The sequence below is a fragment of the Stegodyphus dumicola genome, chromosome 3 (genome assembly GCF_044657685.1).
Source record: "Stegodyphus dumicola isolate Sdum_Otavi_A_Nest chromosome 3, ASM4465768v1".
Classification (NCBI taxonomy): domain Eukaryota; kingdom Metazoa; phylum Arthropoda; class Arachnida; order Araneae; family Eresidae; genus Stegodyphus; species Stegodyphus dumicola.
This window is the reverse complement of record NC_140770.1, coordinates 38,705,807-38,719,850: the sequence shown is the minus strand read 5'-3', so window position 1 is coordinate 38,719,850 and position 14,044 is coordinate 38,705,807. Positions and strand designations below refer to the sequence as shown.

General features: G+C 32.6%; 1 protein-coding gene across 2 annotated transcripts in view; it reads left to right on the top strand.

Moving 5' to 3' along the window:
* LOC118198992 (scoloptoxin SSD14-like) overlaps positions 1-14,044 on the top strand; it is an 87,723-nt gene that overhangs the window by 19,375 nt on the left and 54,304 nt on the right. The window contains exon 1 of one of the 2 annotated variants that reach the window (XM_085812778.1): positions 10,484-10,719. The exons of the other annotated variant lie outside the window; for it this stretch is intronic. Within the exon in view, the coding sequence (XP_085668904.1) occupies positions 10,610-10,719 (110 nt within the window). The 5' untranslated portion in view covers positions 10,484-10,609. Of the gene's footprint in view, positions 1-10,483; positions 10,720-14,044 lie in introns of those variants that run through there. 2 annotated transcript variants of the gene reach the window in all.

The window sequence follows — 14,044 nt, the reverse complement described above, 5'->3', positions numbered from 1 at the left end:
ACTGAGCTTCATACTCGTATGTCTGAATCTCCTTTCGAAAACTCACCTCACAAAGCAATCATAAAACTACAAATTTCTATAAAATATTAATTTTATGGTATGCTATTTTAATGCAGCATCCGCGTCCACTAAAACTAATTAACCATTCAATTAATTTGAACAGCATAATTTCATATATGCTGTACCAATTTTTTTTTTAGTTCTTGATTGATTGAAATAAAATTCTGCTCTCTCTTTTCTTTTCTCCTCTTCTTCCCCCTTTACCTTAAGTAATGTTACAAACTTTTATAAGTCGACATAAGTTTGCTTGAATTTCTGTTGATAAGCTATTCTAAATTGTCATTTATATAATAGCTCATTTAAATGAATAAATTTTAGTAAGAGTATAAACCTCTCCGCTGGTTGAATCTTTAAGAAATCCAGCGAAATCATTTGCCAGCGCCTGAAATTATTTGGTCACTTGAAAGAGATGCTGGTACCTAAATATCAAGCCTGACATTCATTTTCTCGATGATCCATTTAGCTGTCCTGATATCCTTTAATTAATCAAAATTTCGGAAATCTGTTATGGAAGTTTCTGGATATTCTATCTTGCGTGACTTCCAAGTAATATTGATTAATTATTATGATTAGAATGTAGGTTATATTTTAATTTCAGATTGCTTGATATTTTACCGTGTATGATTTCTAAATGGTAATGTTTCACCGTCAACCTACTAAAAACAAGTGTGACAAGATGCTACTGGGTATCCGGGAGGAAATGTATCCCAAGTAATAAAATTGCATCTTGAAAGTTATTTATCATAGTCAGACCAGGCCAATATCAAGGTATTCAAAGTATCCAAAATTTTCGAAGCAAAAAAGCTCACATTTCTCAAAAAATGTGGGTGCATTTCTGGTAATACAAAAAGTATAAAACAGTACAATGTAGTACAGAATGTAAAATCGAATATGACCAACTCATTATTATATTATGAAGCTAATAAAATTGGTATAATATGTAGCATAATTGAAAAAGACGGTAACTAAAGGAAACTTCATAAGGTTTTAATCTTAAATAGGAATATCTTAATATGGTGGTCTCCCCAAATTCGTACATATTATTTCTCAGGGGATTTAATGCCGTCTGTAAGATGCTTAAATTGAGTTAAGGGAATAAGTTTTAACTCCTTCATCCATACGATCTTTGAATTATTAAAATTTCTAACAGAAGAATTTCAGTATGCAACAGCTGACACAAGGATATTCGTAAGATCTCAATAGGCTTGAATTGACTAGCCATGTCTTCACTGTGTGTCTTCTATTTCTTATCAAGCAGGTTTGTTCAATGTGGACACGTGTTATCATCTATAAAAAGAAATTCAGAACCACATGCTTCTCTAAAATGATTTAAATAGAGGTGATTTCATTTCGATATCATTGAGCAGAAATAGACTTCTCTTGAGCAAGTATAGGGGAATACGTTCCATTGATCATTATTCCTCTCCATGCCATCGTTATCTGCATCGCCTTATTAGTCATATTCCTCAATGTTGATGCAGTATTTTGTGTTCTATGTAGAACTAGGTATTAAATTAGATTTCGATTCGTCACTAAAGAGAACGCTGGTCCATTATAGATTCAAACTGTGGTATTTTGTGCATTAGGTGTTCTCCTTTCCTCTTCTGGTAATGTTAGTGGAACACGAGTCTTTGGCTTTCTAGAATGTCGATAGTGGTAATCTTTTTTAAACCTGAGAAATATGTAATATCTCTTAGTTTAATTATTTCAGTAAACAAAGAATGAAACACGATTGCATACTTTAAAAAGCTTTTCTAGCTTTTCTATTGGCAGTATTCGCTTTGAAAGTAAGAATACTGTTCTAAGGACAAAAACAAGGTATTTGACAAACGTGGAATAACTGAATTTAAGAGTAGCCAATAGGCAACTTTGTCGCTTCTCACAAAAAATAGTTTGGCGCGTGTTGTTCTGTAATGCAAGACATCTGAAAAATAATAATTAAATATTCTCTGAATGTGCTGATTTCTTAATTAGTTTCATTTTGAAATTTTTTATATTAGATTAAGTGAAATTTTCGGATTGAATATCAAAATTTTTAAAACAAGTCTAGAAAATTAGTCCTAAAACTCATATGAAAACAATAGGTTTCCTTAATGGAATTATGTAGTAGAAAGAAATACCAGTGTCGGTCGTTCTTGTTGAAGCAGGTGTTAATAATTATATTCAGAATTAAACTTTTAGGAATTAAATTGGCTGTTTTGAATACCTAATTGTCTTATTTTACTAATTCAAAAGATTACGTCCATCTAGAGAAACAGGTACATCTACGCAAAGGAGTTGTATAACACCACTGGTGATAGCGGTGCTTTTCTAGGTTTATTATATTATACAACGTCTTTATCACTGGAATCTTCAATTCGTTTTCGGATAACATTGTCTTATCTTTTTAACAGAACCTTTTGCGGCCAAACAATAAGGCAAAGATAAGATACGTAAACATGAACAAATGATGATGAGGTTTTATGAAAAATAGCCTGACATTACAAAGAAAAAATCCGGCTGTTTAGAACACCAATACTAACATACGATCAAAAACTGGAGAGTTAAAAAAAAAAACTTATTACAAATTAAAAAAAAAAGAAATTTGGGCGTTCACAATTGCATATATTTTGCTTTAATAGCCATTATGTGTGCCCCTTTCACCCAGAATATCCTTAGCTAGCTCTTCGCTAGTATGGAAAAGAATTTCTGATGAATTTTATTAGAATTCTGCCTTAAAACGAATTCAGACAACATTAGCCATCTTTATTATTATCCATGTAGCTGTTATTGACGTTTTTCTGTATCAGTTTATATTACTATAGGTCAGTATTATCCTTCCTTTCAGTAGTTTTCCTTATTTTCGTATTTATAACTTTTATCCTACAGTGCACTAGTAGCTTGTTACTTCAGAATGACACTCTTCTGGTACAGTGATGGAAATAATCCTACATACAAATCGTACATAAAGTATTGCCTTTTATTTCTATAATCAAACTGTCGGTAATGATAGGACTGTCAAAATTGGATGTAATAAACGCTATAATGATCTTCTGGCAAAAGCAAGCATGTTAATGTTTGAATTCTTGAATATGAAAATCCGACCTTCGATCATTCGTGAGATCTGTTTTATTAATTTTATGTCTTGTTTTTGACATTAGGTTTGTTATTTTTAGAACCTTCTAGAGTTGTAAAAGGAATCTGATATTGTTTAATCTTTATAAAATAATATTACATTTTTCGATTTTAATTTGTTTTTAAAAAGACATTCAGTGCTGTTTTGCTTACGGTGTTCTGAAACGTTGAATTATTCGCGGCATATTGAGCTAATAAGTGATGTACTAAGACAAATTTTCGTGGAAAGATCTAAAATTTTGTATGGATATCTTATTGATGAGATATTTTTACTTCTGTGCATGGGCATTTCAGGGCCATACGGAAGTAGATGAAGGTGAAGCCTTTGAATCCTTTCCTGTGATTTATTTGGATACATATTTGTATTGTACTCTTAGCAAATATTACTATTGCTTGAAAAAACGCTAGTCTTACGTGCACATTATCTGAGATCATTAAAGTAAATCTTCCATGAGGAAATTATGAATGTTTGGATGTATGAATTGCAGGCAGTGGGAAGATAAATTGTTATATCAATACAATAACGTACGCGGTAGAAATACTAAAGCAAGTAAAACAGTAACTTGAAGCATTGTATTGTTTGACTGTAAGAAATAAATATTGTTCCAGATTTTCTTTTCCTTCATTTTTTAGATGAATTGATGCTCTCTATCTTTTTTTAAAATTTTTCATATTTATTTTCGTGATTTTTTTCAAAAAATGTTCCATAATAAAGAAAATTATTATAAGATTACGTTTTGTGAATTAGAGGAACCTTAAAAAGCTGAACTTGTATCCCGAGAATATGCATGTCGTCTACAAAATTTTAGGGCAAAATTCATCTGAAATCGAAAGTTGAAGAAAATAAGGTGATTCACTTAATTGATGAAAGAAGATAACTTGATTAATTGAATATGGAAAGAATGATTTACATTAAATCACTAAATAAATTTAAAATAAATAAATCATCTCGAAAACTTCTCATTTTCAAAAGTTGAGATTTAGAAGAAGGGAATTCCTTACTTTTTGGAGGAAACGTCAGTAATCGTAATCCGATTAAGAAATGCGTAGATGTTAGAGGTTCGGTTTCGTTTGAATCGCTGAAAACATAAATTAGTTGCCTAAACATGATAACTACACCTGTCTTGATCAATATGACTTGCAGTTCTTGAAATGAAACTTATGTGCTTCCTAGAGTTCTTCTCAGCGACATTTTAACTGACCACACTAAGCGTTCCTAAAATCCACCTTACCGGGCAGCTCTTTTTGGCAGGTAAATTTACGTTTCATAGATAGCTTCCTAAACAAATTCTGCAGCTCTTCATATGTTTGATTTTCCGCAGCTGATTCAGCTCTTGATTTACCTTGCGGAATGCCTTCGCATTAGCGCTGTAAATTGTGCTGCAAATGCTTGTCCTTCCAACAAATTTTCGAAAGGCTTAGAAATGTCCGAGTCATCAAGGTCAAATGTCAATTCCAAATTCTATTGGCATCGCCGTAATCACGGCACAAGTTAAGAACAGTACCTAAATCTTCTTCATGGTGTTTTGATCTTTAATATGTAACGATCTTAAATATTTCATTTCTAATCATTTGAAAAGGACGTGTTTCTTATATCTTTGAAAAGGACGTGTTAAGTGTAGCGTAGGAATGTGAGCCTATGGCTTTGCGCGAAATTGCTAGTACAAAATGCATTTAAATATAACAGTCCTGATTCTTAGTCTAGCTCTTAAAACCCGAGTCCCCCCTAAGATGGGCCAGTGTTTCTGCTGTACCTCTATGCGTTACTTTTTCGTGGAGATCTTAACGACAGGATCAGACAAGTGCCAAGAAATCGAAAATAGAACTGGTTGTGCTTGTTGATGGGAAATTTTCGCATATTAAAGACGTCTTCCAGTTAAAATTATTCCTCATTTTATCTAAAATATAGCTTACGTGACCCTATGATAAAAAATTTTTACATTGTTTTTTCTTTCGTTAAAGCAAGAAATTGAGAAAATTCTTGAGGAAAGTACTCCATTGCGTCCTTTTAATCCAGGCATTTGAAATTCTTCTGTAAATTAAGCAGTCATTTTTTCTGTTGTGTGCATTCTTCATAGTAATTTCCGAAAGTTGCATTTGAGCTAGTAAAGATTAATCATGAAATCGGACTAGCCGTAAAATTTAGCATCTTTGGGAAGTTTCAAGTTATTTTGAATGGGCTGCAATAATCTACTTTCTACAAGAAGTTCCAATCTAAGCAATGTAATTTCATGTACCGGTACAACTCTCGATTTTGAAGCTGCTAAAACTGAACTATATTTTCTACTTCAGTCGCATAACATATGCATTCCATAAGCTGTGTTACTTGCATCTACAAAGCAATAAAGTTGCGCATTATTTAATTCATTTACTTCCCTTACTTCAAATAAATGCTGTGGTAATGTAACTTTGAACAAGTAGTGCAGTTCTTCCAACCAGTCGTGATACGTTTTCGTCAAATCTGTTGGTAAGGGGTCATCCCTGTTCAACAACATCCCTGTTCCTTTACAAGGCGTAGTATGAGAAACCGTTTTAAAATTAAATCTGTTTTAAAGTAGCTGCATACTTTTTCTCCACTTTTGAATATTTAATTCTGGGTCTTCTGAAATAAACTTCACTTGTAGATGCACTTCAAAGGCAGATTCTTCATCTTACAAACTATGTATGAATCATCAACATATGATTTATTATTCCGGGTGTGGAATTCGACTGAAAGTATCAATTTTTATAATTTTTATTGGGTATTTCATTCTTGCATTTAACAAGAATGAACTCATCCTTAGTCCAGAAAGTTTGTAGAATATCTGATTTAATGTTCGTGTCATCTTTAATCCAGAGAAATCTGGCAGCGTTTTTGCCTTCAAGAGTTAGTGTCTGCAGTAGCACACTTTCAGTATCCGCTGGAAAGGTGACCTTCATCAGTTTAGATTTCAAAAGCAGCACTAACAAATCTGGTGATAATTTCGAACTTGGATTCAGACTGTCATAAAGGGAAACAAACTTCCTTACACTAGACGAGGCATTAAAAACAATCCTCATTTTTGCAGTTAATTTATCTTCGCGAATTATTCCTTCATGAGGCATATAATAAACTTATTATTATATGCCTCACGGATTATAATTTATTTTTATTGACATTTAAATCAACTAAATCAACTTTCTGTACTAGTCCTTCTGTTTTTTGCAAAGTAGTTTTCTGAAATGATGCCGTTTCATGGTTCGATAATAAAATATTTGGTACTCGCATTATCCTCCCAAACCTCCTGCAAAGTCGCCAATCGCTGGGTCGCTGGAGACGAATTTTCCGCCAACCTCATACATGAAAAATGGTCGCCCTTTTAAAAATAAGTGGCGGCCCACTGAAAATCGCATAAAATAGTAGCGAATTAACGAAATAAAAAAACACAAAACACATCCATAATGAAACCGTAAAAATTACATAAAACAGTAACAAATTATTTAAATTAAAACGCAACAAATATCCATAATAAAGTACTTAACTTTCTATTTTCTTGGTGTTCTGTCCATGTGCTCAGCGATCTGTTTTAACTTCAGAGAATTGTAGAATTTTACATTACAGAGGAGAAACTGACCCTGTTCTCTGATCATGAAGCTGTTTTGAGTTAGAGGATTGCACAAATTAACTTCATAGAATGCCCATTCCTGTACTCTATATTAGTAGGCAAAACGCCATATTTCTGAAAAAAAAAAAAAAAAAAATGCATCCCTTTCTTTTTATTCAGGAGGCCTTTTTTATTACGATTTGTTTCAAGGGGGAACTCCGCTCTCTAATCAGAACAAACAGGAATTACAGATATGACCTGCGAATTTTAAAACCACGCGAAATATTACCCAGATAGATGGCTATGTTACGCGCTGGCTTAATGCGCTCGTAACTATTAATGGGTTGCCAGATAAATATATTTTCATAAAATTCTGGTTTGTCCTCTTTGCCGGCCTAGTGCTTTGCTTGGTGATTTTTGTTGTAATTGGGCAGATGATGCGATAGTACCTAATATTATTTTCAATTGGAGAATTTCAATAAGTTTTAAATGAAAACAGTGCAGTCGAGTTCATAAATCTATGTAATCTCTGATGAGATACCCTGAGGGATTACAGCTTTTACTTTGTTTACATTGAAAGGGAGTATTTCTTTACAAAGATAAGACGCTGTTTTTGGCTTGTTCTTTCACCAGGACCAGGCCCATTAACAAGTTTCCTTCGTTTTTCTCCTATCCTTTCATCCGTGTTTAATGTGGATACGAGTAAGTTTCCTTTAAAAAGTCCTCCGCAAAAGCATCCCTTCTCGTAGACTTCTCTTAGCTCTCGCGTACTTTGCAATAATCAAATAAATCAAGTCAAACCCATCTTACAATTTTTGCTGTAAGCAGTGTGAGGTTAAAATCTGAGCTTTGGTGTGTATTTCCAAGAAAATGACGAAATTTCCAAGAAAATGCGTTTACAGTAGGGTAAACGCAGATAAAAACGCATTATATGTTTTTATTAAATTAGACCAATTTCTTATGTAAGTTCATTCTGCCTTAAAATGGATGTTTTTGTGGTGAACAAAGCCAGAACAAGGTTGAGGAAATGCTTTACTTTCTTCCGGTGAACGGCTAAGAGGGGCGCCCAATTAGCTGCGAAATTTTAGAAAGACATTTAAAAAATATATTTTGATTATGAACAACTTTTAAACGTATCGAAAACATTGTTTTGAAGTAGCACATTTAAGGCAATAAAGAGGGCGCTATTCTTGGGCACTCGTGCAAGCTTTTCCTTAATCCTTACCAAACTGAATCAAAAAATCGACTAACCGTAAAGGATGAAATATTTAAAGTCAAGAAATGTATATAAGCCATTAAACAATAAGTTATTGTAATGGATTGAAACTTTCTAAGTAACTCAATTTAAAATTTTACATTATATCTTCGTGAATTTAATATTGCAAGAATAATAATAATAAGCAATAAAAAATTCTAAAGATTATAAAATTACACTTTAATCCCAGCGAATGGGTTTTCTGCACGAGTGTTTTAGTGTCCCTTTCCCCAGCTGTAAAGTAAATACGAAACAGTTTTCTCTAGAATGATCTCAGATACTTTGCATACTAAATTAAACAAAGATAATGAAAAGAATATCTTTTTTGTTTACGGAAAAAGAAAAAATAATTTAAATGAATATATCAACAGAATATAAACAGAAGTAAAAAAATAAAGTTTAATAAACCAGATTGTCAAGAATCAGTTGATAATAAATTTGTCAGAAAAATATTTTTTCACTGTAGAAATGAGAAATATTTAATCCCGTAACTAAAAAAAGAGGTATAAAAAATTAAACGAGGTAGCTACTGATTTTCAGTTGCTACCTGGAGAAAAATTAGTATGATTAGAGTGAAGTATTTTTAAAAAGAGCAGCAGCACTTAAATACCCAAACAATATAAGACTTCAGATATTCCATCAGAAGAATCTAGTTTTGAAAACCACGCTATTTTCACAAATCGTATTTTTTAAAAAGAATCCAGGAATCCAGTTTAGTTCGATCATATCTGAATTCGGAAACTGCGGTAAGAATATTTTTACGTTGCCAATTAAAAATGTTAGAGTAAAATAGCTTCTAAAAACTTTAAAAGAATTAAAAATAATGAAGAATCACTTCTTGGTTCAAAAACATTTGCGTATATCATTATTTTCCATCTAAAATACAAATGATTTTGTTTCATTAAAAGCAAGAAAATTAAATTTAAAAAAATAAATAATAAATAAAAAAACTTGAATATTCATGTAATATTTCTTATGTTAATTTCAGTGCTTGTTATTTAATGTAATTTGCTGTTTTATCAAAAAGGTGCTTTTTAACGATTTTCTTTTAAAAATTATAAATTATTACATGTATTCACTTTCTGGATACATGAAGTTATGATTAAAAATATAATACTGATTTATATAATTAATTACATGTGTTGAATTTGGACGTACACAGATATATTTAATTTGATTGCATACAGGAGTGCGCATTTTCCTCTTTGAGGTGAAAAATACCTAAGCGCGGCTCTGATGAAACGTTCTTAGGAAACTTGTATAGGGGAAAACAACTTGAGCCAATATCCAGTTTTGTATTAAAAATGTGAAGATGTAATACATCTTTCATGATATTCGTGATCTTTCTGAACATTCAGAAATAAAATGCTTCAAGTGACTAAACGTTATTATTTATTTAATTTTCATTAAAAGATTGCTTTTATGGTATATCGTTGATGCATCGTGCTTATACAGGGTCATCCAAAATTCGCTTGCAACAGACTTTCAAAAATTTTTGAAATTTCGAAATGAATATGAATGTCAAATTGTTTCAGCGTATGATACCGCTGTACTGTTACAAGTAATTCATCACTTGAAATATCAGTTGCAGTTTAAGCTGTTAGTTTTAAAAATTAGTTGTTTGGTGCAAGACGGACATGAGTTTATATGATTAAACTTGACTTCGCAGCGCATGTGAAGTAATGTTCGATTGTGATGTCATCTTTCTTACACTCTTTGTTGGTGATTGCAGCATTTTCTTTCTAATTACTACTTTTCTTCTGAACTCCAAAGAGCTCGGTGGCTGATTCATTTCATATGATGAACGCTTCCACTTTCTCAAAATCAGGTTGGTGTCTGTTAGTTTCATGAATATTTGTTAAATTCTCTTTAAAGACCTCAGCAATTTTTCCCTAAGAATACGTAACCATCGCGAACTAATGCTGAATCATAAAAATTTGTTCTGCTAAGGAAAATTCATCTCCATCTTTTACCGAACAAAACGATTTTTAAAGCTGACTACATAAACAGCAACTGAAATTTCAAGCGATATGTTACTTGTAAAAGTATAACGGTGTCACCCAGTGTAATAACTTTATTTATATCCAATTTTGGAATTTCCGCAATCTTTGAAAATTTGATGTGCGCTATTTTTGGATCATCCTGTATAATCCCCTGATTATGCATATAATCAATGCATTTAATAGGAACCCTAAACGTTTGCTAAAAATGACACAAACCATATTTCCTTAAATTTTTATATTTGTTTTGGATCGCTACCTGTTCTGTGTTTGTGTTATTTGTTAATCAAAGAAAATGAATTTCGAGCATCTAAGTTCTAAATGTGTCATCGTGAAGCTGTCGAATCTGGTATACTATCTGCCTATTGTTTCACCCGTTTTATGCCTTGTAAGGGCCTTATCTTATTTTTTCTGCTTCAATCTTATCCGACTGGATTGCTATCGCTTATCGTCAGAAACTTGATTTCCAGTGCCCTGTGATTGATCTTGTGCACTGCGAAATGAATGGTGGTTTATGAAAGATTCTACCCCGCTTAATCTCGATTCGTATAAAATGTTTTGGTATCAGTGAGCAAGTATCCGCTTTAGGAAGTATTAAAAGTGTGCCTATCAGTCCAATGGTTGGTCAACTGGAAGGTACGCGGCTTATCAGCCGTGGTGATAATGGTCCAGACAAATTTTCTTACGGCGCTATAAAGTACGAGTCGCAACAGTCGCGAACACCCAGGTAGGTCACTTTAATTCGCCTAAATTCCTTTCAGAAAATGTTAATTTATTTGAATTTATACCATCTCTTTCAAATGCAATTCGTGAAGAAATGCTGATTACTGAGAATCAAAGGAAAAGAAAATAGTATAAAAAGTGATGATACACATTAAAAAAAAAAAGAAAGGGCAACGATGTTTTCGTCTTTTAATGAAATTAAAATTGTAAATTTTATTTTCCCTCTGTAATTTTTATTTTATTTATTTATTTATTTTTAAGTCTAAAGTGTTTTAATGTATTAGATTTGCACAGACTTAACTAATTATTAAGACTTATCTAATATCTGTTGGGTTAACGTTTGTATCTAATTTTCAATTACATGCACTTGTGTCTTCATTTCCAGTTTTAAAAGATTTTAAGTCAACTTGCATATTTGTAGAAGTTTCAGTTCGTCTATGCATATAGTCAAGTAACTCAGATTCTGTAAAGTATTTCTGTTGCTAAAATGTTTAATTCTAAACAAAAATGCGTATGCATAATACTGATATAAATAGAGCATAATTACCGAAAATATAAGTCTCAGTTAAAACTATTTAAAAGACGCCACTTAAAATTATCTCTTTAAAAAAGGGGTGTGTATGTCTTAAATTTACACTTTTAATCTTAATTTACAAGCCGTTTGGTACTTCAAACCTGAGCATATTATTTTTTGCACTTTATTTTTTAAATAAAACTTAGAAAACGGTTTTGGGAATTTTAATTTGGTGTAGAAAAAAGAAATATATTTAATTTCTATCGTAGTAGCTGAGTTTAATTATGGCAAATATTAGTATAAGAACAGTTTTCGTGAGGAAAAAAAATCTCCTTTGATTTCTTTTATAGAAAATGAAAGTCGGCTTAAATAGGGTTTATTAATATTAAACCCTATTTAATTTCCGGCTGTATAAATATTATGTTTAATACCAGTAAATTAGCATGAGGTTTGCAGTTGGATTTGTTTTATTCGATTAGGACAAAGTTCATTAGAGCTATCTATCCAAGGGGAGAGATGCCTTGTACCGCTATCTCAAGAAAACTGTTACATCTTCTCAACTGGGGGGGGGGAACTACTGAAATGTTCATATAGCCATCTGGTTGGCTGGTGTTTGAACTCGGGTCTAACTACCAGTGATCAACGATGTTCTGACCTACTGCATAGATGAAGAATGTGGTTCTGAATTCATCTTATTTGTAAAGACACGAAATATTAGCGAAATATGATGCTTATTGTGATGACGAGTGTAATGGACATTTAGTTAAAAATGGTTGCACAGTCTGGCAAAGTACATCTAAATTTGTAGGAATTTTAAATGAAAAATTCGAAATTTTTTGGGGAAACACTGACTTTATTTTTAAATTTCTGAGATTGAAAGCTGAAATGAAAAGCTAACTGAAGTGTTTTATGAAAAAGGAACTTTCTTTGTAAACATTTAAATACAGATTTTTATGATAAATAAGTTTCTCGACGAATACTGCAGTAGTTTCACTTACTTGACGTAACTTTAATCAAAATAACTTTATCGGTGAGCATGAATTTACATGTTTTGATATAGATTGCCATTATCATTTGTACTTGACGTTCTTTTGCTTAATGGAAGTATTATCTGAGAGGGAATTGGTGTAAGAAATCTGATCTTGGATAACTTAGACAGAAGTATTGCCACTGTTTATCGTAATAAGATTTATCGGTATTCTTAAAATAAACGCATGCTTTCACGAAAAGTCAGAGCGAAAGTAAGTAGTTACCAGAGTTCGTTTTTAATGCATTTACATGATTGCCTTATCGTTCCGCCGATTTTAAAAAAAAAAAAGGTTTGCTGTAACGTAATTTGATTGTATGTTTGTCAGATGAAAAACGGCAGATATGTGAATATCAAATACCGTGTTTGTCTGTCTGTGCCTTCGCTTCTCTGTCTCTTTTTCCTTTAATTCGTGTGCACTTCTTAAATGATTTTCAAGTCTCGGAGAATTCCAGCGTGATAACTTAAAATTACATGAACATACTGTTACGAATTTTCTAGACATGTAAATAATTTTAGTTTAATTATATGTAAATTGTAATATCTCTTGTATAATACAGTATAAAAGGACTCAGACTGCGAAAAGCATCACCGGGCAAAAAGGGGTTATAAGTTTCATTTAACATTGAAGTTAATAGCTAATTGGCGAGATAGCGCCGAGTTGGCGATATTTTCGAGGACTAATTTTGTCGGCTAATTTGGAGAGCAATCGCCAACAGTCGCAAAGCTTACATTTTGTCCGATCCATGTGTAACTGTAACGGTATCTGGCCTTGTGCAACTGCAACTATGTATTCCTTCCAGCAATTTCGAGAAATCGAAGCTATTAGTAATTTCTCTGGCAGATAGGAAAAAACTATATATCGGAGAGCATCAGGTTCAATTTAACTCTGAATTTCTATTTAAAAGTACTGAGAGATCACCATGCGAGCTTTCGCTTTTGAGGCGCTTTTTATTCCCTTGTGTTCAACGTTTTTAGTATAAGCTGTTTCATATTGAATGGAACGAAAAGAATAACCTAGTACAAATTGTGTAACTGATTTATTAAGCTGAAACAAATTAATTCTGTTACTACAATTATTCAAATGTTATCTGGCAACAGCGAAATGTCTTCCGATTACGAAATCGCCGCAAGAGACCCTGTTAATCATAATGATGCCATCCATGCAAAAGCATACTGTGTTTTGTAATACGCCAGAGGATCAGCATTTATCGTCGTTCAAAGATACTTTCGCGCGAAATTTAGTTAACCACTGGACACGGGCTGTTGTGTAAAAGAAAACCGGCCCAGCATCCAACAGCAGACAAAACTAATATGGTTGAAGGAATTTGTGAAACCTTATTACGAAGTCCAGAAAATCCATGCTTCTTGCGACTTCTGAACTTAATGTGCCTCATGTAGCGGTGTGGAGTATGTTACGGAAACGTCTACGAATTTCGGCCATACACCTTTTAGATGGTGCAGGAGTTAAAACTTTCCGAGAAATCATAGCATAAAGTTTTCTGTGAGAATTTGCAAAAAAAGCTGGAGTTAGATGATTTGGCGAACAAACTTGTGTTTACAGAAGAAGCCACTTATTCACGTTTCAGGCGAAGTTAATCGCCATAAATTACGGTTTGGGGGCATAGAAAATCCACTTGGTGTGATGGAACATGAGAGGTTTCTTCAAAGGTAAACGTTTTCTGCCACCATTCCCAATAGTTCTGTTTTTTTTTTTTTTTTTTTTTTTTTTTTTTTCCGTCGAAAAAATCAATTAACGGGTGCATTTGCTAAGATTTACTATCAGAT